At 38.2% G+C, this 23,644-nt stretch overlaps 2 protein-coding genes across 2 annotated transcripts; one reads left to right on the forward strand and one right to left on the reverse strand.

The window, feature by feature from the left end:
• The first annotated feature begins 1,203 nt into the window (after positions 1 to 1,203).
• calml4b (calmodulin-like 4b) lies at positions 1,204 to 15,856 on the forward strand. The gene is made up of 5 exons (XM_007231192.4): positions 1,204 to 1,292; positions 1,375 to 1,405; positions 7,097 to 7,237; positions 9,813 to 10,001; positions 14,848 to 15,856. The coding sequence occupies exons 1-5, from the start codon at positions 1,290 to 1,292 to the stop codon at positions 14,943 to 14,945; spliced, it is 462 nt and encodes a 153-aa protein (XP_007231254.1). The 5' UTR covers positions 1,204 to 1,289; the 3' UTR covers positions 14,946 to 15,856.
• Positions 15,857 to 16,676: 820 nt separating this feature from the next.
• Positions 16,677 to 20,270, reverse strand: rxfp3.3b (relaxin family peptide receptor 3.3b). The gene has a single exon (XM_007231200.4). It carries the CDS (start codon positions 19,994 to 19,996, stop codon positions 18,866 to 18,868), a length of 1,131 nt encoding a protein of 376 aa, XP_007231262.3. The 5' UTR covers positions 19,997 to 20,270; the 3' UTR covers positions 16,677 to 18,865.
• Positions 20,271 to 23,644: the final 3,374 nt, after the last annotated feature.

The raw sequence follows: 23,644 nt of genomic DNA on the forward strand, positions 1-23,644 counted from the left end.
CGGTTTCTAACCGTTTGTGCAGACACATGCACATTTGTGGCCTGCTGGAGGTCATTTTGCAGGGCTCTGGCAGTGCTCCTCCTGTTCCTTCTTGCACAAAGGCGGAGGTAGCGGTCCTGCTGCTGGGTTGTTGCCCTCCTACGGCCTCCTCCACGTCTCCTGGTGTACTGGCCTGTCCCCGGTAGCGCCTCCAGCCTCTGGACACTACGCTGACAGACACAGCAAACCTTCTTGCCACAGCTTGCATTGATGTGCCATCCTGGATGAGCTGCACTACCTGAGCCACTTGTGTGGGTTGTAGAGTCCGTCTCATGCAACCACGAGTGTGAAAGCACCACCAACATTCAAAATTGACCAAAACATCAGCCAGACAGCATAGGTTCTGAGAAGTGGTCTGTGGTCCCCACCTGCAGAACCACTCCTTTATTGAGTGTGTCTTGCTAATTGCCAATAATTTCCACCTGTTGTCTATTCCATTTGCACAACAGCAGGTGAAATTGATTGTCAATCAGTGTTGCTTCCTAAGTGGACAGTTTAATTTCACAGAAGTTTGATTTACTTGGAGTTATATTGTGTTATTTGAGTGTTCCCTTTATTTTTTTGAGCAGTGTATATATATGCAGATACAAATACTTTTGGGATTAATGCATGCTACAAATACAAACTCATAGTATTAATGCATGCTACTGATATTTAAGATTTGAGTGAATGCATGTTATAAATATATCATCCTTAAAACAATGCAAGCAAGAAATACACAATCCTGGGATTAATGCATGGAACAAATACACAAACATGGGATTAATGCACGCTACAAATATATTATTATGGGATAAATACATGCCATAGGTATTAACTATTTGAACTAATGAATGGAACAGATACACAATCATGGGATTAATGCATGTTACAAATACAAATAAATAAAAAAAAAACTTTGATTTAATGCAATGTTATTTAATGCATGCAACAAATATATAATCTTGGTATTGATGAATGCTACAAGTGCTTAAGCTTTGAATGAATCTATGTTAAAAAATACTCATTAAAAAATTATAAGTTTAAATAATATATTTAGTCTCGGAATCAGTTCCCAAAAATAGTAGGTTGTAAAATATTTGCGTTATTTAATTTTTTGGATCTCAGTTTAATAACATTTCAGAAGCGTTCACCTGAGGCACCGGAAGAGGCCACGTGAGTACTGTGATCGTGCGCGCGCGCACGTGTGTGAGTGAGCGGGCGAGTGCGCGCGCTGACAGGATAACAGAAGCGGTCACTGTAGCTGTAAAATGGTAAGAGTTGTTTATCTGTGTAGCGCTGTCGCTTTAAAGCGGGTTCTGCTGTGTTTCTGATGCGGATCGTTTGTTGTTTCAGGCAAAGTTTCTGTCGCACGATCAGATCACTGGTAAGAGCAGATAGACCAGCTTTAACCCTGTAGATTAACATAGAGCGGATAGACTAGTTGAGTACGTGTGTGCGCGCGCGTGTGTGTGTGTCTCGCGCTAGATACATCATAGCACTGTTCAGTGTATGTTTGTGTCTGATTCAGCAATTCAGAACAACAGCCCAATCAGAAACCTTCACCCTGAACTCCACAGAAACTTCCTGTGGTGGACTTCATAAACAATGTCCAGCTCTAAATCACTCAGATTCTGCTGGTTACTGATTTCAGGTGGTTTAAATTGGTATTTGCTGGCAAAACCAAACACTATACTGGTAACCAAGCTAGTTAAACAACCATTGACCAACATCGTGTGAAGTACCAGTCAAACGTTTGGACACACTACTTCTTATTTAATGTTTTTTTTTCCTTTATTTGTGTTATTTTGTACATTGTAGATTAATATTGAAGACCTCAAATGTTAATTGCTGACTCATCATTAATTATTAACACTATACAAAGTATTGGGGATAGAAAGATATTGAGCTTTAATCACACAATTTACACTCAACTCGACCTGCATCTCCAAAAGTGCCCAAATACAACAATATTACATATTTCCTCATTAAATAGCAGCACTGTCCACATTTAAAGGGGAATCTTATAGACATTTAAACAGCTTTTAAATCCCACGTTCAGCTGTTTCTGTTGTTTGAAAGCAATAGAGAAAGCTAGAAATAGGGGTCGCATCCACAGCCAGCAGAGATGGAGGGCATGTCAGAAATAATCGTTGACTAATTGATTAATCTGAAAAAGAATCATCATATTTTTCGACCACCAAAATATAGGGCTGGACCCGAATATTCGGGTATTCGGATATTCGTTCGTTGAGTAGGTATTCGGTTTTTAATTTTGGTATTCGGATATTCGTTTTTTTTTCTCCTTTCCAGAGTTCCACCTCACTCTAACCACTTCTGTTCTCGCGGGTCCCGTCAGAATATCTTGCGCGCGGGACAGAACTGAACTGTTATTGGCTGGAGCGGGAGTTTAATCCAGACGATGCGGGAGCAAATTAATAAATAGTTAAGAAAACTGTAATAATTGTAAAAAAAAAAAAAAAAAACCTAAAGAAAACTCTCAACGCGCAGGATGGACCGACACACACACGCACACACCGATGGTGTTTGGACTGGGGTAAGGAACGGGACAGCACTATTCAGAGCTGCTGTTTTAATAAATATATAAGTAAATTTGAAGCATTAAATGTAGTTTATTTAATTTACATTAGGAACGTGGGGCGGGAGCGGCAGAAATGTGTATGTGGCGGGCGGGCGCGGGATTAAAAGAAGCAATTTTTTTGCGGAGCGGTAACGAGACAGAAACGCGGGAGCGTGGAAGAGTGGGTTTAAAAATCAGTCTCGCGCAGACCTCTATTATACATGATAAAAAAAATGCAGGCTCTTCGAAACTGATTTATATAATAAAACGTAAGGGGTAATGTGGCAACAGTAGAGGCTAAATCGGTTACAAAAGCCTGGCCTACAAAAATGATGTCTGAACGAATTTCCTCTTATCTAATATAATTTAAAATGGTTTAAAAATATAAAATAATTTCTAAGCAAACGAAATATTTAATATTGAGCTTATAGCCCAAGTGCAAAAATACAAAATCAGTAATACGGCTATGCCCTGCACAATCCTTAAACCGAAATAGACCAAGTACAATAACGTCATTAACAATGACTTTCCTCTACTCTAATATAATTTAACATGGTTTAAAAATATAAAATAATTTCTAAACAAACGAAATATTTAATATTGAGCTTATAGCCCAAGTGCAAAAATACAAAATCAGTAATATGCCCTGCACAAGCCTTTAACCGAAATAGACCAAGTACAGTTTACAATGACTGTCCTCTAATATAATTAACAATGTTTAAGAATATAAAATACTTCCTGAACAAACGTTTTTTTGTTTGTTTTTTTAAGCAAATAGCCTAAGTGTGAAAACACAAACAGCAATTTACTGGGCTGGCTTGCACAAGCGTGTTTCTGACTAAAATAAAAGCTTTTCAGGAGAGATATAAGTTATGTGTAAATATTTATAAGACAATACCTGACAAAATCTGTTTTAATGACGTTAATAAACATCACTGTGACAGCGCTAGTCACAGTTTCACCACATCACTTATCTAACCAGCCTGTACTGATTTCTGCCCCCCAATAATGCTTTCAATAACCTCTAATAGCCTTTAATAGTCTTCAGTAGCCTTTAAAAAACTTACCTGGCGGCCGTGGTGTGTCCACTAAACTCCGTAGTTATAAACATCCTGAGGTTAGCAGCGCGCTAACTGACCTGTTTATAATGTAATCCGAGCAGACTCCGTGTCGGCTGTTCTAACCTGCTGCTGTTAGCTGCTTGGGCTGAAAGATGAACTGTAGTGAGCTGTATTATCCGGTTAGTGGGGTTAAAACCTTTATTTGTTTACAGAAACAGTAAAAACAGACTGGCTGAGCCCTGTAGCCCGTGGCTGGGCTGTACTGAAGTAGTGACTGAGTGAAGAGAGCGGGGCTTGTGCTGCTGCTGCAGCTCCGACTAGTGGTTGGATGAAGAACTGCAGCTTCATGTAAGTGAGCAGTTTCACCAGCCATCCACACACAGCTCTGATAAACTGCTTGTTTTAATAGTGCACACTGTTGCTACCAAAAAAAGTCACTAGATGGCATTACCATATATATCTTAATAAATAATAATAATAATATTTATAATATTTATAATAATAATAAATATATTATTTAAATTTTATGAGGCATAAAATAATAACAAGAAAAAAAAAACAAGAAAATCGAGAATCGAATCGAATCGTGACCCTCAAATCGAAAATGAAATCGAATCGAGGATTTAGAGAATCGTGACACCCCTAGTTTTTACTGAATGTCAGGTGTTTATAAAGGGCAGAAACTTTAATAATAAACTACACTGTAGTAGATATTGCAATTAAAGAAGAAATATTAATGAGAATGTGTCCAAGCTTTTGACTGGTACTGTATGTTATATGAGATTTTGGTCATACATGGCAGTATAATCATGCAGATCAAGCTGAGCAACATTTATGGTTTTGCTCATCATGCTAATCCTCCAGCTTGTTCTTGCTGTTAGAGGTATACGAATGTTGATATTGTTTCTCATGACAGTATTTTGTTTTGCAATGATGTGTCAATTTTCACAGTGAAATTAAACAGTGATTCATTTAGTGTTGTGTTTAAACCCTGACTAATAGAAAGTAGGGCTGCAACAATTATTCAATTTAATCGACAATGTTGATTATGAAAATTAGTTTACTTCAAATTTCAGTGTCGCCTATTCACTAATTTGTACAGGGTTCACTCACACAGTTTAAACTAAGCTACACTTAGCGTCTCCAAAAGTGCCCAAACATAACAAATTACACATATATACTTACTAAACATGTAAACATCAGATTGACATTTAAAGGGCATTTAAATCCCATGTCCAGCTGTTTTCTTCATTTTAAACTAATTAACGGCATGATAGAAATAGTTGTTGACTAATCAAATAATCGAAATAATAATCGTCAGACTAACAACTAACAAAATAGTATTTAGTTGCAGCACTAATAGATAGCAGTGCTCTAGTTGTTAGATTCTGCTGTTCTGATTGGATAAAAAGCCTTTTCTTGATGGTGTGTTTATAATATACTGTAACATTTTTCAGAAAAAAAGTAAAACAATTGAAATATATTGCCTTGCTTACTGTATATTGATATATATTGCAACATTCTGAATCGTAACACCTTTGTTGTGATATGCATTGAATCGCTAAGTTCTTGCCAATACACAATTCTTATGGTTGGATGTGTTGGTCACCCATGGTCATAATGGTTGTCTAGCTTGGTCAGTTTGATCATGCCTTTAGCTAAACCAGCTAAACCATCAAACTCAAACATAAACGTACCTATACTGGTTTAGAATTTAAGCTCATCAACCAGCTTAAACAGCTTGAGCAGGCCATGTTTATTTATTTTTTTCAGCGGATTGGATGGGGTTGTGGTGGTCTTGATAATGAATAGTGGTGGTCTGTATATGTCACTCTCGATAATAAGAATGCAGCCCAGCTGAAATCTAAGACCTGTATTAACGCTGCTCTCCTGGCTGCTGTGCAGTGTCTCAGGCTCTAGCTGAATGCTGCTCTGTAGCTTATCTTAAACTGTCCCAAGGAAGGATAAAGCGGTGGGGTTGGGTCCCAGCCAGCAGTCCTGAGGAGCTCTTAAATCCTTCGCTGGAGATTAATGGGAGTTCACGCTTCACAGCTCTCCTTTCACCGACCCCCATAAAAGCATTGTACTTTTGGCAGCCTTATTAATGGTAATAATGATGCGTAATACAATGATAATTGTACTGTAATTGCAGATTAAAAAAGTCAGACACAAAGCACTTGAATCTCTGTGCTTCCTAAAATGTTTATTCCATAATATACAGAACTCGTTTGTTTATTTTTTGTACATTATGAATGAATACTAAATTCATCCAGACTATAAAAGAACACTTAAGGAATCAGGAAGTAAACTTAAACATGTTACACAAACTAAAACACTCTGTAAAGTATTTAAATGGTCTTTTATCTTGGTCTTTCTTGGTCTTTCTTTCCTTTCCTGATGAGAGCCAGTTTAATCATAACGTTTGATGGTCTTTGCCTCTGCACTTGAGGATAGACTGACCTTCATTTCTTAAAATATTTTTTTTCTTACTTAATTTAGCAGTTCTTGCCATAATATGGATTAGAAGAAGTAGATACACAGCGATATCTCTGTGTCTGTGTAAGTGACAGGCTCCTGCTGCCTGCGCGAGAAGCGCAAGGGAGGGTGGTTGGTGGCAGGGGTAAACACGAGGTAACCGCATGCCCTCCATACACATGGTTGAAAGCTGTGCATCTCAGTCCAGCACAGTTTTGCACAGATATGTCCAGTTACAGCTGAATTCAAGCTTTTAATCCCCCAAAAACACTCTTATTTAACTTTTAAAAGGCCATTTAAATGTCTGATTAAGTCTGATTATTGATTTCCTCATGTTTTTAGTGCTCAGCGCTGACTCAGCTCTTGATCGGTCCGGACGCGAGACAGCGCACGGGTGGGGGCGGGGCTGGTGACATCATGGGCCCTGCATTGTTTAATATCTTAATATGTATCGACTTAAAAATAACATTTCACAAAGTCACTAAAAAATACTTAAAAATATTTTTTTCTTTACTTAGTTCTTGCCATAATATGGATTAGAAGTTTCTCAACTAGGGCTATTCACTGTATACCAATTCTACCTCTTCACAACACAACTGATGCTCTCAAACACATTAAGAGGCAAAAAATTCAAGTAATGAATTTTTGACAAGTTCAGCACAGCTGTTAACTGAGAGTCATCCCTGGTGACTCTGCCTCATAAAGCTGATAATGCCAAGAAGTGCAAAGCTGTCATTTAAACTACTTTGAAGAATCTTTGCTACTTTGAAGAAACTAAAATATAAAACATACTCTGGTTTGGTTATCATTTTTTGGTTTACGAAGTTTGGATGGCTTAAATTCAGAAAAAAATGTATATCATCACAAACCACTGAATTTAAGGTACTGTATATTATTATTATTATTTGTATGATTATTATTTTGTTGTTGTTATTCACTTTTGTCATTTTTATTCATCCAGAATTTAAAGAGTGCTTTTCACTCTATGACAAAAAGCACAAGGGTAAAATCAAAGCCCAGGACCTGATCACAGTGATGAGATGCCTTGGCTGCAGTCCAACCCTGATGGAAGTGGATAGACATCTGAAGAGACATAATATAGGTGAGCTGTAACTCCATGTTTTCTTCTGTCGTCTGCATTTTCAAACATACCATCTAATAACTGTATCAGTAGTTTGCAGTAGTTTTCTCTTCAGTCATAAAGATTATTATTTGTTGGCCTGTCACAATAATTTATGATATACTGGCAGAAATAACTGTAATAAATTGTTTACTGTATGCCAGTGATGTAATGATAATATAATAGCAAAACAGGGCATTTACTCATTATGTTTAAAGTAATGGTTTAATTATTACAACATCCAGACTTCAGAATTGGAAGATAAACAGGGTTTAATATTCTAAATTACTTAAAATCACACTGGTTTTAGTAGTCAGTGATTATTGTGACAGGCTTACTTATTTGCTGTTAAAATAAACATGCTGTTGTCATTTTGCAAGTTTAGATATGAATAATCGGCCAGTTGTTCTCTACATTGTGTCAAAATGTAATGATGAATGGACTAATAGAAATGTTTTTTGTTTACCTTCATCCCTAGAGTTGATATGACAACCACAATGTTCATTAGTTGTACAGCAACAACTTAATCAAGTTTATTAACCTCTTAAAGTGTAGCATACCTCACTCTGCATAACATAGACATTAGCTTAGTAGTAAATACACTGACATGCCAAATTTTATGGGACAGGAACTATTTAACTATCTTAAATGCACTTCAGATCTTAAAATTAAATCTCCCTTCCATCAGGCACCCACTATCGCTCAAAACTCGCCCAAACTCAACTGATCAACTGATAATTGATGTAAATCAAATCAAATCAAATTTATTTGTATAGCGCTTTTTACAACAGGTGTTGGCACAAAGCAGCTTTACAGAAACATGATTACAGGACAAAGAATCAGGCAAAACATTAAATATAGAAAATACAGAATACAGAACCCCCAGTGAGCGCGGAGGCAAGGAAAAACTCCCTCAGAGCTGCAGGAGGAGGAAGAAACCTTGGGAGGACCAAGACTCACATTAAAGGTGGGACCATCCTACCACTGGTCAAACGGCTTTTAAATTAAAATTTAAAAAGTCTTTTATACATCCATATAGGTTTTATGTACTCAGGAGTGTAATAGCGCCACTAATGGCTTGGATGTAATCTGTAGTGGAGAGTAAGATGGTCGATGAGCAGCTGATCTGTGGTGGTGGTGGAGAAGAGCTGACTTCAGAAACTTCCATCAGTCTGGCCGGACAGGAGACGCGAGAGCCTGAGGGTCCAACATCGGTATCGGGTCAGACAGGTGGGCAGTCAGTAACTCGGAGGAAAGCAGAGAGATGGAATTAGTTTTGACTGGATTTATGCAAAACTGAGAATATTAAAACATTATCAGAGTGTGGCAAATGACTCCGGCAGATCTGAATAAAACAGCCTAACTAAAGGGAGAGAGCCAGAAGGTAACATAGACATGGAGGCTCCCTGAAACACTGGCATCCACCCACTCCACCGTCCACAAACCTGAGTGACCGTGTGCAGTGGGAGAACAACAGCACCAGCATCTCAGTTTACCACAATTTCCTCTGTCCATGAACCCCTGAATCTGCAGCCTTATCTAAAGGTAAAAACATTAATTACCAAAAGCTAAACTAAACAAGTAAGTTTTCAGTCTAGACTTAAAGATTGAGACTGTGTCTGAGTCCCGAACATATTCGGGGAGATTATTCCAGAGTTGAGGCGCTTTATAAGAGAAAGCTCTTCCTCCTGCAGAGCTCCTCTGAATTTTAGGAACTACTAATAAACCAGCACCCTGAGATCTGAGTAATCGCGGTGGTTCATAACAGGAGATGAGGTCTTGTAAATACTTTATACGTTAACAGGAGAATTTTATAGTCTATGCGGAATTTGACTGGAAGCCAGTGCAGTGCTGATAGTACTGGACTAATATGGTCAAATTTTCTAGTTTTAGTAAGGACCCTGGCTGCAGCATTTTGAACTAGCTGAAGTTTATTTAAGTTACTGCCGGAACATCCAGACAGTAGCGCATTACAATAATCTAGCCTTGAGGTAATGAAGGCATGTACTAATTTTTCTGCGTCATGCAGTGATAGGGCATTTCTTAGCTTGGCAATATTACGGAGGTGTAGAAAAGCTGTTCTAGTAACATTAGATATGTGTTTATTGAATGCTAGATCTGAATCTATAATAACTCCAAGGTTTTTAGCTGCTGAACCAGGGGTGGCTGAGAAGTCAGCCAGATTTAGCATTAAGTCTGTAACATGAGTATGAGCACTTTGGCCATTGTTGAACCTCACTCACAAGATAACACCTCACAGCTCATACAGGTGTGTGCAATCACAAGCTAAAAGCTGAGGTAAAACTTGATCAAATGATCAATTTACATACTGCTGTCCTATGACTTTTGGCATGTCATTGTAGCACTAAATAGCACACTTTTTAGATGAATAAATTAATGAAGTCTGGTAAATGTACCGGTAATGCTGCAGTAAAAGTTATGTTGTGTTATGTTGTTGTGAAGGTCAGGAATTAGAAATGTCAGGAAAATTGCTAAACGCTAAACATTTTTTAATGATTTATAAATTTGTCTTTTTTTATGTGTCTGTTTTGTTCAGATAAGTGTGAGGAGCTGGACTTCTCCACTTTTCTCACCATAATGTATGAACAGCTTCAGCAGGAGAACCCTGAAGCTGAGATTCTGCAGGCCCTGAGCAGAATGGACAAGCAGAAGAACGGTTATGTTCTGGCCTCTGAGCTCAGAGCAACACTGAGAGTAATGGGAGAGAAGCTCACAGATCAAGAAGGTAAGCTGGACTAGTACAGAAACTGTATACATGTTACAGAGACAGGGACAAAATCATTCTCACTGAAACAAAGGAAACAGAGCGGAGGTTTAGGTTGAAGTGTTTAGATGGGTAACCAATCAAAGGGAGTTTTGACTTACTTGCCTTACCAGCATTCAAGAGACTGTTGGACATTTGGAGCCCATTTTTGATGAGTGTTATTTCAAGGTTTGAAGAGTCAGGTAATTTATAAACCTTGGAGGCTTGATTCAGCTCCCATTTTTAAACCTTTAAAAAATCTGAACCATTGTAATGCTTAGAATGTCCCACATTTTGCATAAATGATTTTTGTTTTTGTTATGGAAGCTCACAGATCAAAAAGGTAGGTTGGTCTGGCACTGGACAGAAATTCAAAACCCTGAGACAGAGACAAAAACAATCAAACTGAAACAAGGGAAACAGAGCAGAGGTTTGGATGTTCTGGTACATGTACTGATGATAGAATGTTGCTTTTGTTCATCTTAAAAGTTTTTTTAATCCTTTTTTTTTAAATAATATTATTTTACTTAAATAAAACCACTTAAACTACTGACACAAAAGTGTTTCCACCTTAAGTATCTTTTTTTACCAGTACTAAGGTTAAGGTTGCATTTTCTTTGTTCTCTGTTTCAGTAAGTTCTAGCTCTTATGTTCTGTTTTGTTTCATTGTTTTGTTTAATAAATACCTCTAAAAAAGGTATCACTGTAAAAATATATATATATATAATAGTTTTGTGGTAATAATGAATTAAATGAGATGTGTTTAGCTCAACATTGGTTCATTACTGAGTTTGTTTCTTTGTTATCACCAAGATCATTTCTTTAGATAAAACATTTATTGTTGCACAAAAAAGGATCAGATATACACAAAAGTTTTAAATACATAACATACTGCGTAGCTTACAACAACTATATTTTACATCTTAACATCTTGTTTGTGTTCCCATTTATTTTTTCATGTTTTTTTTTTTTGTACATTTTGCATTTGTTCATTTTTGCATATCTCATAGATTACAGCATTGATGACTTTCCCAAGGGCACAGGGGCAGTTAAACAGACAGAAGTTTTGGCCAAAAGACATTTTAGTCTGTTTTGTTTTTGTACATATAAAAGACACTATTATGTTTTCTGCAGGGATGTGCCATATTGTATCTTATGCAGTAATATTGTCAACATTGTGTAGACAAAGAAACTCTGTATCATTATAATAGTGATATTTTTTGTCTTCTAAGATTAGATTTTTGTTGCACTTTTTTTTTATTTGGCTACACTTTTTCTATTTTATTCAAAAAATGAGTCTTGGTAAGTTACTGTTTATGAAATAGACAAACATTTTTTTGTTTCAATTGAATGTATTAACCTATTATATTTATACTAAATAAAACTTGAAATTAAACTTATAAAATATCACCAAGAAGATCACTTTTGCTATAATACCCTGAAATATCACAATATTAATTTAATGCCATATCGCCCACCCCAGTATGGGGTTTAATCCCCCCACTCTTCTTTGCAGCACAGCTTTATAAGACCAATTCTCACTATTTTATGCTGTAAGGTTCAAGAGTCTGTGAGGTCTAAGATGTCTTTGAAGTATGTTTTGGATCATTATCCTGTTTTAGAAGCTTTCCTCTTCCCAGCTTCAGCCTTTTAACAGCTGGCTTGACATTTGTATGAAATGTGGTTTCTTTTTCTTATACTTTGTTATTTGTGGAGAAGAGTTCTATTTTCACTTCATCCGTCCAGAGCGCTTGTTTTACTTGTCTTTTCCGGCTTCTCTAGACGTTCTGTAGCGTATTTCAAATGCTGAGTTCATGACGAGGTCACAGGTTACCTTCTTGTAAATCTTTCATGAAGATTATGTTTGTATAAGCAGCTCTACAAAGTGCACCACCCACTTATGGGAGTCAAACGGAAGTTTTGATGGTATTTCCACCATACGAGCGATTCTCTTAGATATTGTTGAAAAGTGATATAAAGGAGCTTGTGATCAACAAGTGTTAGTTCAAGGTTTATGAGTCAGAGAACGGACACTGATCAAGCATACCATTATGACCACCTCTTTGTTTCTAATCCCTTTATCCATTATTTTTTTCCAGCTCCTCTGAGCATATCATAGCTGTTGAATGAAAACCAATATCTTCAAAACAAAACTTTACAGGAGAGAGAAGTAATCGTCTAAACTTTTAAGAGAATCAATGTAAAAAAAAATTATTTCAGGTAATTTGGAAGTATTTATATTGGTCCGTTCATCAAGAAATTTTGGTACAGTTTAAGGGACAGTTTGTCTGTTCAAATTGTGTGGTAAGCTAAAAATCAACAAAAATGAACATACTTGTTTTTTTGTTTTTTTTTTGGACCGTGTCGATATACATTTGGGCCCAAAAATACCACAGTTTCCAGGCTATAAGCCACTACTTTTTTCACATGCTTTGAACACTGCGGCTTATATAACGTGCGGCTTATATGTTTTTTTTTTTGTTTGTTTTTTTGTTACTCACTATCAAGCTTAATGCCACCAAAATACGCCAGTTTAATCAAAACATTGGAAATCTAAGCTTACTGTAAATAAACAAAAGTTCTTTACTCACTCAAACTGTTTTCAATAAAACAAGCATACAAATTAATACAGGGCTCGTTAGGACTGCAAAGTATTTTCAGCTACTCATCATCAGCATGAATCGTGCATTTAAAGTGGCCCTCTGAGCTGAGGGGAGGGTTGGATGAAAAGCGGCGAGAAATAATTTACCAAAACCGGCCGCAACTCGGCCAGTGGATCCTGACAGCATAAAGCATTGTCAAAAAAAAAAAAACGGTAGCAGGTTTTGAAAGCCTGGACTGCTGCATGATGAAGAGGATAGGACAACTTCCGCAAAGCACCGCACGCTCTTCCGACACGGAGGCGTCTAGCGGCGTGGGAGCCAGACCCAAAGAGCAATATAGGCTAGGCTACTGGTAGCGACTTTACTTATGACTTTACCTGGTAAACTATATTTTTTTAAACCAGCCATGTTGCAGCACTGTTTGTGGTACCTATCGTTATTTGTGCATGTAGCCTATTTAATTAAAAGGTTGTGTAACATCTTTCTGTGTAAATATATCATGTAATAGTGTGGACAACTGCGGCTTCTAGTCGGGTGTGGCCTGTATATGTACAAAAGTGGGTGCGGCTTCCAATCAGGTGCACTTAATAGCCTGGAATTTATGGTATTTGAAAAGTGACACAATCTTTAAAAAATGGTTTCAAATCCTAAAAGCTTCATTGTATATTTTTGTTCAACCACTTAAATTAAACCTGAAAGTCTATACTTTATTTGCATCTTTTTTTTTTCATTTCATATCCAGTGTGATGGCATGCAGAGCCTAAATTATTGTCACTGTCCAAATATTTTTGGGTCTAAATGTAGGAGCACTTTGTAGTTCTTTAATTTTAGACTGTTGTCCTGTATCTGGTTCTCTGTATTATACTTATATTATTTTCCTTTCATCCTGTTCTTCAATGGTAAGAATCCTGCAGGACCATCACAGAGCAGCTATAATTTGAGTGGTGGGTCATTCCCAGAACTGTAGTGATACTGGCATGATGGTTTTGTATTAATGTGTTGTGTCAGTATGAGTGGGTCAGACACAGCAGTGCTGCTGGAGATTTTAAACACCTCAGTGTCACTGCTGGACTGATAATAGTTCACCCATAGCTTCCTGTGGTTCTGTGGAAAGCATCACGTGAGCACTATTGAAGAACTAGAGGATGACCAACACAAACTGTGCAACAACAATGAACTTCTGTCTCTGACTTCACATCTACAAGGTAGAGCAGCTAGGTATGAGTGTCTAATAGAGTGCACACAGTGTTTAAAAACTCCAGCAGCACTGCTGTGTCTGATCCACTCGTACTAACATCACCACCACCACGTCAGTGTCACTGCAGTTTAAAGCAATTGCACTTGAAATGCATTTTTGCAGAATTTAAAGTTTCAGTTTGCAGTTTCAGTGCTGCTTTATTGTGTTTTTCTGCCCACGATTTATGCCTCATATTATGAAATGCAGGGGAAAATGATAGATAACAGTAAGTACAGACAAATAAAGATTATTAGAGAGCTCTGAAGGCCACTGATAGGCTTCGAGCCACATTGTCCACTTGTGAAAGTTGTTAGCATACTTGTGCTTTTTTCCCACTGTTTCTGGAATCAGGTGTCCTTGCAGAGTAAGTACAAAAATAGAAAGAGTTTGGTGAAACATTGATCTTTTTCTTTTAACCCAGAAGTGCCCATGGTGACATGTGTCTCAGACACTTTAAAAAAAAAAAAGAACCCTGTCCGTCACTTTCACTAATGAAGATCCTGAGTGACAACTACTAAACAGCCTGGGTGCATCACCGGACAGTGAATGCATAATTATCTGAATTTGTTTACAGAGTTTAGGTGTGCTGGATTGGTGCTGGAGATAAAACTAGCTCCTTTTAAAGGGGTATTTTTTGGCTTCTACAGTTCTGTCCAAATGCTTTAATTATTATTTTTTTTATTGTGATTCTGACACAATTTATAGAACAAAATGGTAAAATAGAAGAGGCTATTGATGAACTATTGTTTAAAAACTCCAGCAGCACTTCTGGGTCTAGAAACAAGGAGGGGTTCATTATATTATGCTTGATCTGTGTATGTTCCATCAGGTTCATAACCTTAAATATTTAACCTTGTGCTCTTTATCACAATAAGGTAAAACCAGAGACTGTAAAAAATGATGGACGTCGTGTCGCCGTTCCCATTCATTCAATGAAAATATTATATATGGTTATAAATATGGTTAATATGGTTCTACTCTGTTGCAGTGGATGAGCTCTTCAGAGAGGCTGGCGTGGGCGATGACGAAAACATTCACTATGAAGAGTTTGCGAAGATGGTGACACTGCAATCAACACGATGCTGAAGAGCCTTTACAAAGAGACAGACAATGTGTTAATAGTTTAACAACACACTGGAGGGGAAATTTATTACTGTTTACACTGAGCAATCCTGAGCAGAGGAACCATCACATAATAGTGTTGGTTTAGTAGAGTTCAGATTACTAATAAAGCACTAAATCTTTTTAAGAGGCTTCATTAGACTGATTTACATGCTTAGAGTAAAATTGTATAGAAGATTTATAGCCTCATACACACTCTCACTAACATTATTATCAAAGATAAGTACTTGACTGGGTGCCAGTTGGTCAAATCATTTACTAAGCGTGGGACGTTTTGAGAAATGACCACTTGTTGATGCTGTGTGTGTGTGTTTTGAACAGTACTATGAAAGAAGGGTGTGTGAGGAATTGTGAGCTTTGTGTTTTCTTAAACTGGAGACTTTTAGATTTAACCTTTTTTATTTTTTCATAAATGTTTTTTTTTTTTAAACTACAGTAGATTTGCACAGATCTGTATTTCACAGATACATTCACATTGATCTGAAGCAGCAGATCAATGTCTCATCTTAAAGTAATATGGGAGATTCTGTTGTAAGAACTATTATAAATAAAGTTAAGGTTTGTTCTTTTCTATAGCAATAATACCCAGTCCGCTCAATTCTGTAGAGGATATTGCTACACGTTTTAAGTATCATTGACTGCACTCCTATATCTTCAATCTAACAATCTTCTTGAATTTGTTTTTATGAAACATCCTGACAAAAGTTTACATCAGCTTCATGAAAAATGTTTTTAACTCACAGCTCGGCTCTTATAACGATGAATCCTATTGTAAAATCCCAAATAAAAAGACATTCATGAATAAATACAATGTATATTGAAATTAATGTACCAATAACTTCGGTGAACTCCATCATGCAGGAGATTTGTTTGTTGTTTGTTTTTGAGAAAAGTCTGCATCGGATTCCTAAAAAAAAGTTTTTGAAACAACTTTGTTCTTATAATGATGGATCTAAATGTTCTTGTAATGTAAGTTAAATCTTAATTAAGAAAACATTGGTGGTAATGGTATTTTCGTAATAATGATATTCTTGGTGATATGACAAAACAAGAATACACTACTGCAACAAAATGAAAATAAAATTAAACGATATGATATGGCACACCCCTAACTGAGATATTAAAAATACAAGAAATATATCAGATTTGTAACAGAAATCAATATATATATATATATATATATATATATATATATATATATATATATATAATGGAAAATAAGAACAGTGTGACTTTTTCTTTTTTCTAAAAACAGCAAAATTTGTATCCTGATGTGGTAATTAGGGGAATGAGGCCCACTGTTTTTTTGAATGTTTGAATAAATCATTCTGATGTATGATCGTGTTATCTAACGATGCTGATCATCATGAAATCTAGTCCATTAACCAGCCTCGTTGGTCTGTTAGTCTGTAAACATCATTAACTCAGCTCTCCACCCTATGATTTAATGGTCTCATGCAGAAGAGTCTCTATACTCTATAGTCTATAAACTGTCTGTGTGCTGTCATGTTTTTGCAAGCTTGTTCAGTGTGTTTCTATTCAAACAATAAAACTCACTTCTTCACTATATATATGTGCACAATGGAGTTCACAGCCCATTAAAAAGCACAACAGTGTGGGTCAGCCTTAATTAGATGGAATAACAATTTAAGCAAGACGCTTTTTAATCGTGCTAATAGAAAGAACAAACATCGCCTCGATAAGATAAGCCTTTATTACTCGCTTTACAATCGACAGCGGAGTCGCGGCCTGTACATTCATTTCCTTTGGGGGCAAAACCATCAAATTACTGAGAACATTTACACACTTTTATTACACTTACAGTAACAGATGTTAATCGTCTGGAATTTTCCAAGGGGGGCAGCCGTTCGAAAAAGGAAAAACAACACACTCACACACATATCCTTCAGAGTTTACATCAGAAAGAGCAAGAGATCAGTAGAGACAGATCCATCCATCCCGTCGTAAACATAACACTGAAGAAGATCCGGCTCCCACAGATATGTCCTGTGACATCTCCACACAAAAACAGCATGGCTGCATTGCATAAAATGTTCTCCTCCAATATGTCCAAAGAGAAAGAGAATAAAGCAATAGAAACTAGCATGCTCCAGGTTTCTTAGAGTTCAGGGTACTGCAAAAACTGCTGCAGTCTGTGCGCAAGTGGCATCCCCTCTCTTTCTTTCTTTCTTTCTTTCTTTCTTTCTTTCTTTCTTTCTTTCTTTCTTTCTTTCTTTCTTTCTTTCTCATACGTTATAAATAGCAGATACGTACGCAAAACTCGTATTTACAGGTAACATTAGATTATGTCGACAGAGGCAGATAGATCATCAGAGCAGTCATGCACCGGCTCCACTCTGGCGTGGGCTACAGTTTATGCAATATGACAATGCATGGCTTTTGAGGCTTCGTGCGTAATTTGTTGGGCACATGTAGACTATTCACAGATGGTTCACACTGTTTTACGGGTTTAGTCCACTGCAAAAAAAATCTTAGCAAGTGAAATAATCAAATTTAAAGACAATAAATCTTTTTTTTTCTTTGATTCAACTGTATGTCTTACTAAGCACTGCTAGTGCAAGATTATGCTGCTTATTTAAGATATAATTACTTGAATAAAAAAATATTTGAACTTAAAATAAGCACAAAAAAGTTACAGGTCCAAGTATTTTAGACCCAACAAATCCGTAATTTTAGTCTAGAAATATGTATCTTAGTAAATGGGGAAAATTGGAACAGATATCAATTAATGGTCTAGAGTTGTATAGATCTTAGTGACTAGTCTCAGGAAGCTCAGAGATTAGTCTAGAGGTCTATGGATCGCAGGGATCAGTCTAGAAATATACAGCTCAGGAAAAAATTAAGAGACCACTTCAGTTTCTAAATCAGTTTCTCTCATTTTGCTATTTATAGGTATATGTTCGAATAAAATAAACATTGTTGTTTTATTCTATAAATTACTGACAACATTTTTCCACAATTTCAAATAAAAATATTGTCATTTAGAGCATTTTTTTTGCAGAAAATGAGAAATTGCTAAAATAACAAAAAAAGATGTAGAGCTTTCAGACCTCAACTAATGCAAAGAAAACAAGTTCTTATTCATGAAGTTTTAAGAGTTCAGAAATCACTATTTGGTGGAATAACCCTGTTTTTTAATCACAGTTTTTATGCATCTTGGCATGTTCTCCTCCACCAGTCTTGCACACTGCTTTTGGATAACTTTATGCCACTCCTGGTGTAAACATTCAAGCAGTTCAGCTTGGTTTGATGGCATGTGGTCATCCATCTTCCTCTTGATTATAATCCAGAGGTTTTCAATTTGGCAAAATCAAAGAAATGAACTTTAAACGATTTTAAGTGGTCTCTTATTTTTTTTCCAGAGCTGTATGTATCTCAGTGACTTGTCAAAAAGTTGTATATATATCAGTGAATGGTCTAGAGTTCAGTGAAAGGTTTTTTTAATGGAATTTAGGGATTGGTTTAGATTTATATGGATCTCTGTGATTAATCTAGAATTAGTTCTGTGAATCTGTAGTTCTATAGATCTAAAATTAAAAATATACTTGTTTCAAATACTTATTTTAAGAACTCTTAGTAGGAAAAATGTGCTTACCCTATTGGCAGATTTTTTTTTTTTTGCTTAATATAAGCAAATACACCTCAATTTACATATATGTTTTGACCAGTGTTTTTGCCAAATGATTTTCTTTAGTGTGTAGCTTTGAGGAAAAACATGTGTAGCCATGCCGCACCGCTCCGGTAGCCAGTCTACTGTTCAGCAGATACAGACCGCACACAAGACGAAACACTGGGTTAGAAAATCCAGTTTCCAGCCCGAGCAACGGGTTTTACGCACCGTTTTCCGCGCCGCTTGCGCGCGTTCACCTCGGCGTCCCACACTGTCCGTTGAGCCCGGAGAGCCTGCAGTGCTCCGTGTCGATCACATTAAGCGGAATAGCCGCTTGGCTGTCGTACGGCTCGCCTTTGGTGCTCCCCGAGTACGGGCGCACGCGGCAGCTGTTGACCGCCGCCGGAGAGGAGAACCTCCAGAACAGGTCCTTGAGCATCTTGCGGAACTCCCTCCGCGTCAGGCAGTACAGGACCGGGTTGAGGCAGCTGTTGGCGTACGCCAGGCAGTACGCCACGGGGTAGACGTACGTGTGGCAGATGTAGTAGGCTTGCCCGAAGTTGGCCACGTCCAGCTTGACCAGCACGCCCCAGAAGGTGATGGCGTGGTTGGGCATCCAGCAGAAGAAGAAGGACAGCACCACAATGGTGACGGAGCGCGTGACCTTGGAGCGCCGCTTGGGCAAGTTGTTGTTCATGCTGCGGAGGCTTACGAGCTGCAGCAGCAGCAGGTAGCACACGCACACGATGAGCAGCGGGAACAAGAAGCCCACGAAGATCTTCTGCAAGTGGTACAGCGCGAGCCACTTGCGGTCGGGCAGGCTGATGAGGCACAGGTACTCGCCGTACACCTGCTTCTGCGCCGAGAACACCATGGTGGGCACCGTGGCCACCGAGGCCAGCAGCCACAGCAGCGCGCTCACGCGCTTCACCGAGCAGCGCGTGCGCCGGGTGCGGTCCCGGAGCGCCGACGCCACGGCCCAGTAGCGCGTGACGCTCATGGCGGTGAGGAAGAAGACGCTCGCGTAGCAGCTCAGCACCGTCACCGACAGCACCACCTTGCACATGACGTGTCCGAACGGCCAGCTGAAGTCGCGCGCGATGTCCACGGCCCAGAAGGGCAGCGCCACCACGAACTGGAAGTCAGTGACGGCCAGGTTGAGGATGAAGAAGTTGACGGAGGACGGCTTCTTGCTCTGCCTCGACTTCATCAGGAAGAACACCAGGATGTTGCCCACCAAGCCCACGGCGCACACGAACGAGTACACGATGGACACGAGGAACCGGAGCCCCGGCGAGCCGTCCGCGAACACTTCGATGTCCTCCAGGTAGCTGAAGTGAGTGGTGGAGTTCACCGCGCTCTGGTTGCTCCCCGCGTCCGCCATCCTGCGCCCCAGCCCGGGTCCAGCAGCAGCAGCAGCAGTCCGGTCACAGCCTGGTTACATGCCAGCTCACAGACTGGCACAAAACCCGGAGAAAAAACACTCGGAGAAAGAAGTTACAATCGAACAAAAACACGGGGATCTCCCACCAGCTCCGTCTCTGGCCACGGGTACTCGACACTGATAGAGGCATGTTTCTGTTTACCAGAAAAAAGAGGAGGGAAAAGCGCTCCGTGCTCCCTGCAGCCGCTTTAGTGCGTGTGGCGCGCGACGCGCACGCTCCTCAAAGCCTGGGATTGGTCAGGAGATCTTTAAGGTTCTGATTCCAGTCTTAGGGACAGGTTTATTGCTCTTTTTGCTTTCAGTGATTGGTCGAGAGTTTTATGGAGTGTAGGGATTGGTTTAGAGTTCTGTGGAGCTCAAAGATTGGTCTGGAGTTTATGGAGTTTATTAGTGATTAGTCTTTCGATTAGAGTTCTTTGGATTTCAAAAAAAAAGAATCCTCTTGGATGATAACGCTCATCTTTTGCTTTCAGTGATTGGTTGGGAGCTTATGGCATGCAGGGATTGGTCTAGAGTTCCGTGGAGCTCAAATATTGGTCTGGAGTTTATGGATATTCGTGATTAGTCTTTAAATCAGAGTTCTTTGAAAACAAAAATGGCCTCTTAGATTATTTTTTCCAAGCTCAGCAAACAGCAGCAGCACCTAAAGTGGAAATAAGGTGATTGAAAACAGTTTACCCTATACTGCACATTTTATTGAACCTTTATGAGCCAGACAAAGGTTTGTGCACGAAGCCCCGCCTTATAACACTGGCACAGTGTACTTTGACCCTGAATGATTCAGGCTGTAGGGAAAAAAAAGTTTAATCATTGATTTCCGAGCTTCCTCAGAAGTTTTATTCTGTTTCTGTAAAAAGGCTTCTTGTTTACTGTACATTGTTCAGTACTTGTTAGCTAAAGTTAGCATAATGTAAATCTTGAATTTAGTTGCAATTTGCAAATGTTATGTAAAGTGGTTTCAGGTAGCTATGAAATAGATTTAAACAGATAAGGTATAATATTTCATCAACTTTGATCAATTGTACTGCATTTTTATATACATTTAATACATTACTGCTACTGCATGCCATACTCTGGCCATGTCTAGATAAATATATTCAGATAAATGCAGAAGAAGAAACAAAGGTTTAATTTAGATACCCATCACCATAATTTAGTTTACCTACATTTAACGGGAGAACAAACAGTACCTTGCATCACAGCCATCAATAAAGCGTTTAGGTGGTTAATAGACTAAATATACGATACAAAACCACAGCTGACTGACATCAATGAGAAGAAAATGATTAAAACCAACAACATAGTGTTTTTGTTTGTTTCTTTTTTTTCAGGAGGGCACTGCAAATCTATCGGTTGGTTTAGTTGTTATTGTTGTGTAAGTCATCAGTCCAGTAATAGGTCTGTGTTCATACTTGAGCACTGTAATAGTTCCATTCACAGGAAACCTTGTTTTTCTCCTGGAAAAGACTGATGCACAAAGTGTTTGCTGGTACTGCTGTTCTTTTACCATTTCCTTTAGAGACTCTGCCAGCAGAGGATGGATGCTGTGAAAGTTTCACAGAAGCACTCCAACACAAACCTTTTATTTCATCCTTCATGCTATGGAGAGGTTTGTGCTCCTGCACATACTAGCCCTGTTTTTTGCTGTGATGAGGTCAGTAGAACTGATCATCACCAGCAGTGTATGTATTGTAATACTTACCTGTTATACCTGCCTGTAATACTTACCTTGATCATCTGTTTGTATGTAGGGATGTAATAGATGGCTCACTCTGTAGGGTAGGCTGTATATCCTGCTTATTCTGGTTGTGGGGCGAAGGAAATCCTGTAAAGCAGGGGTCAGAAATAGGCATCCTGTGGGCCAGATGTGGCCCACAAGCATGAAACATCTGGCCCATGAGGTTGTTTGAATTATATTATACATATCATTATAATAAATGATAATGAAAAAAAAGCGACACGGGTTTGATCCCATGTGAGGAGTATGTTTATTTATTTTTTTCTTTCTTCTTGGGTTTACCTGTTCTTGATTTGAACTGTTCTGCAATTGGGTTCAACAACACTCTGGGCTGGAAAGCTACTAGTCTGTAGCACTTCATCCCATTACACTTTATTTTCCAAAACCAATTTTTTGTGTGTGGCCCGCTACGTAATGGCTTGGAAAATATCTGGCCCACGGCCAAACCCCTGCTGTAAAGAGACACATGTTAATTGTGTGCACTGTCTAATGTTATCCAGTATTGCTGAAAGGCCTCGAACTCAGCTGATTTTAAATGTTAATACTTTTACCCAAGTTAATAATTAGCCATCTGGGGATGAAATAGACAGCTCTGGTAAAAAAATAAGAGACCCCTTAAAAATTATGAGTTTCTTTGATTTTACCAAATTGAAAACCTCTGGAATATAATCAAGAGGAAGATGGATGATCACAAGCCAAACCAAGCTGAACTGCTTGATTTTTTGGACCAGGAGTGGCATAAAGTTATCCAAACGTAGTGTGTAAGACTGGTGGAGGAGAACATGCCAAGATGCATGAAAACCAGGGTTATTCCACCAAATATTGATTTCTGAACTCTTAAAACTTTATGAATATGAACTTGTTTTCTGTGCATTATTTGAGGTCTGAGAGCTCTGCATCTTTTTCTGTTGTTTCAGCCATTTCTCATTTTCTGCAAATAAATGCTCTAAATGACAATAATTATTTTTGGAATTTGGAAGCAATGTTGTTCAAAGTTTATAGAATAAAACAACAATGTTCATTTTACTCAAACATATACCTATAAATAACAAAATCAGAGAATGGACTTCATGCATCAGCGTGGTATTTCTTGTTTCCCAGTACAGATGTTTGGCAAGCATTATCACATTTACCTTATTTACAGGTAATGGCATCATAAAACACTGATAATTGTATATTACCAGCACAACACACACACACACAACACCACCATGTCAGTGTCATTTCAGTGCTAAAAATGACCCACCACCCACATTATACCTGGCCTGATCGTTGAAGAACAGAGCGAAAGGAGGATACTAAAGTATGCAGAGAAGCAGAAGGACTACAGTGCTCCTGTATGCTCAGTGGACAATGAGTGCAGAAACATTGAGGTATTATGAGTCATAATATTCTGTCTGGGCTGTGTACATCTAGTAATTTACACAGTTCTTGATGCCCCTCAGAAACTTGCAAATGGCACAATAATTCCCAGCTCCACATGAAACCAAAATATGATGAAACCAAATATCAAAACATATTTCTTCACACCACAGATTTCCACATTTGAGGATATTTGCATATTGCATCCCACACAGCAATTGGTTTCCAGTCTGACTAACCAGAAACACGTCTTATGATTCTGGTTTACCAAGCGTAAATTTATGTGGTTAGAATCTTATCAAGATTCATCCCAGATACTTTTCACATAAAGGGACCATGTTTTAATGTGGTCTAAAACTTTGCTATATTTGGAGTAATGAATAAAAAAATGTTAAAAGGAGAAAGATGGATTTATAAAGCTTATTTTCTTGCTTAATCAATGTTTTAATTCCACCATATATTAAAGTGTACTCCTTAGCACTGCTGGC

This window comes from Astyanax mexicanus, chromosome 2, assembly GCF_023375975.1.
Source record: "Astyanax mexicanus isolate ESR-SI-001 chromosome 2, AstMex3_surface, whole genome shotgun sequence".
Lineage (NCBI taxonomy): Eukaryota > Metazoa > Chordata > Actinopteri > Characiformes > Acestrorhamphidae > Astyanax > Astyanax mexicanus.

What these genes read in the sequence shown, in the direction of transcription:
- calml4b (XM_007231192.4), top strand. An exon ending in TCTGAAGAGACATAATATAG is followed by an intron (nt 7,238 to 9,812) that starts GTGAGCTGTAAC and finishes TGTTTTGTTCAG; the next exon opens with ATAAGTGTGAGGAGCTGGAC. An exon ending in GAAGCTCACAGATCAAGAAG is followed by an intron (nt 10,002 to 14,847) that starts GTAAGCTGGACT and finishes ACTCTGTTGCAG; the next exon opens with TGGATGAGCTCTTCAGAGAG.
- rxfp3.3b (XM_007231200.4), bottom strand. Translation starts at nt 19,996, where the DNA reads ATGGCGGACGCGGGGAGCAACCAGAGCGCGGTGAACTCCACCACTCAC.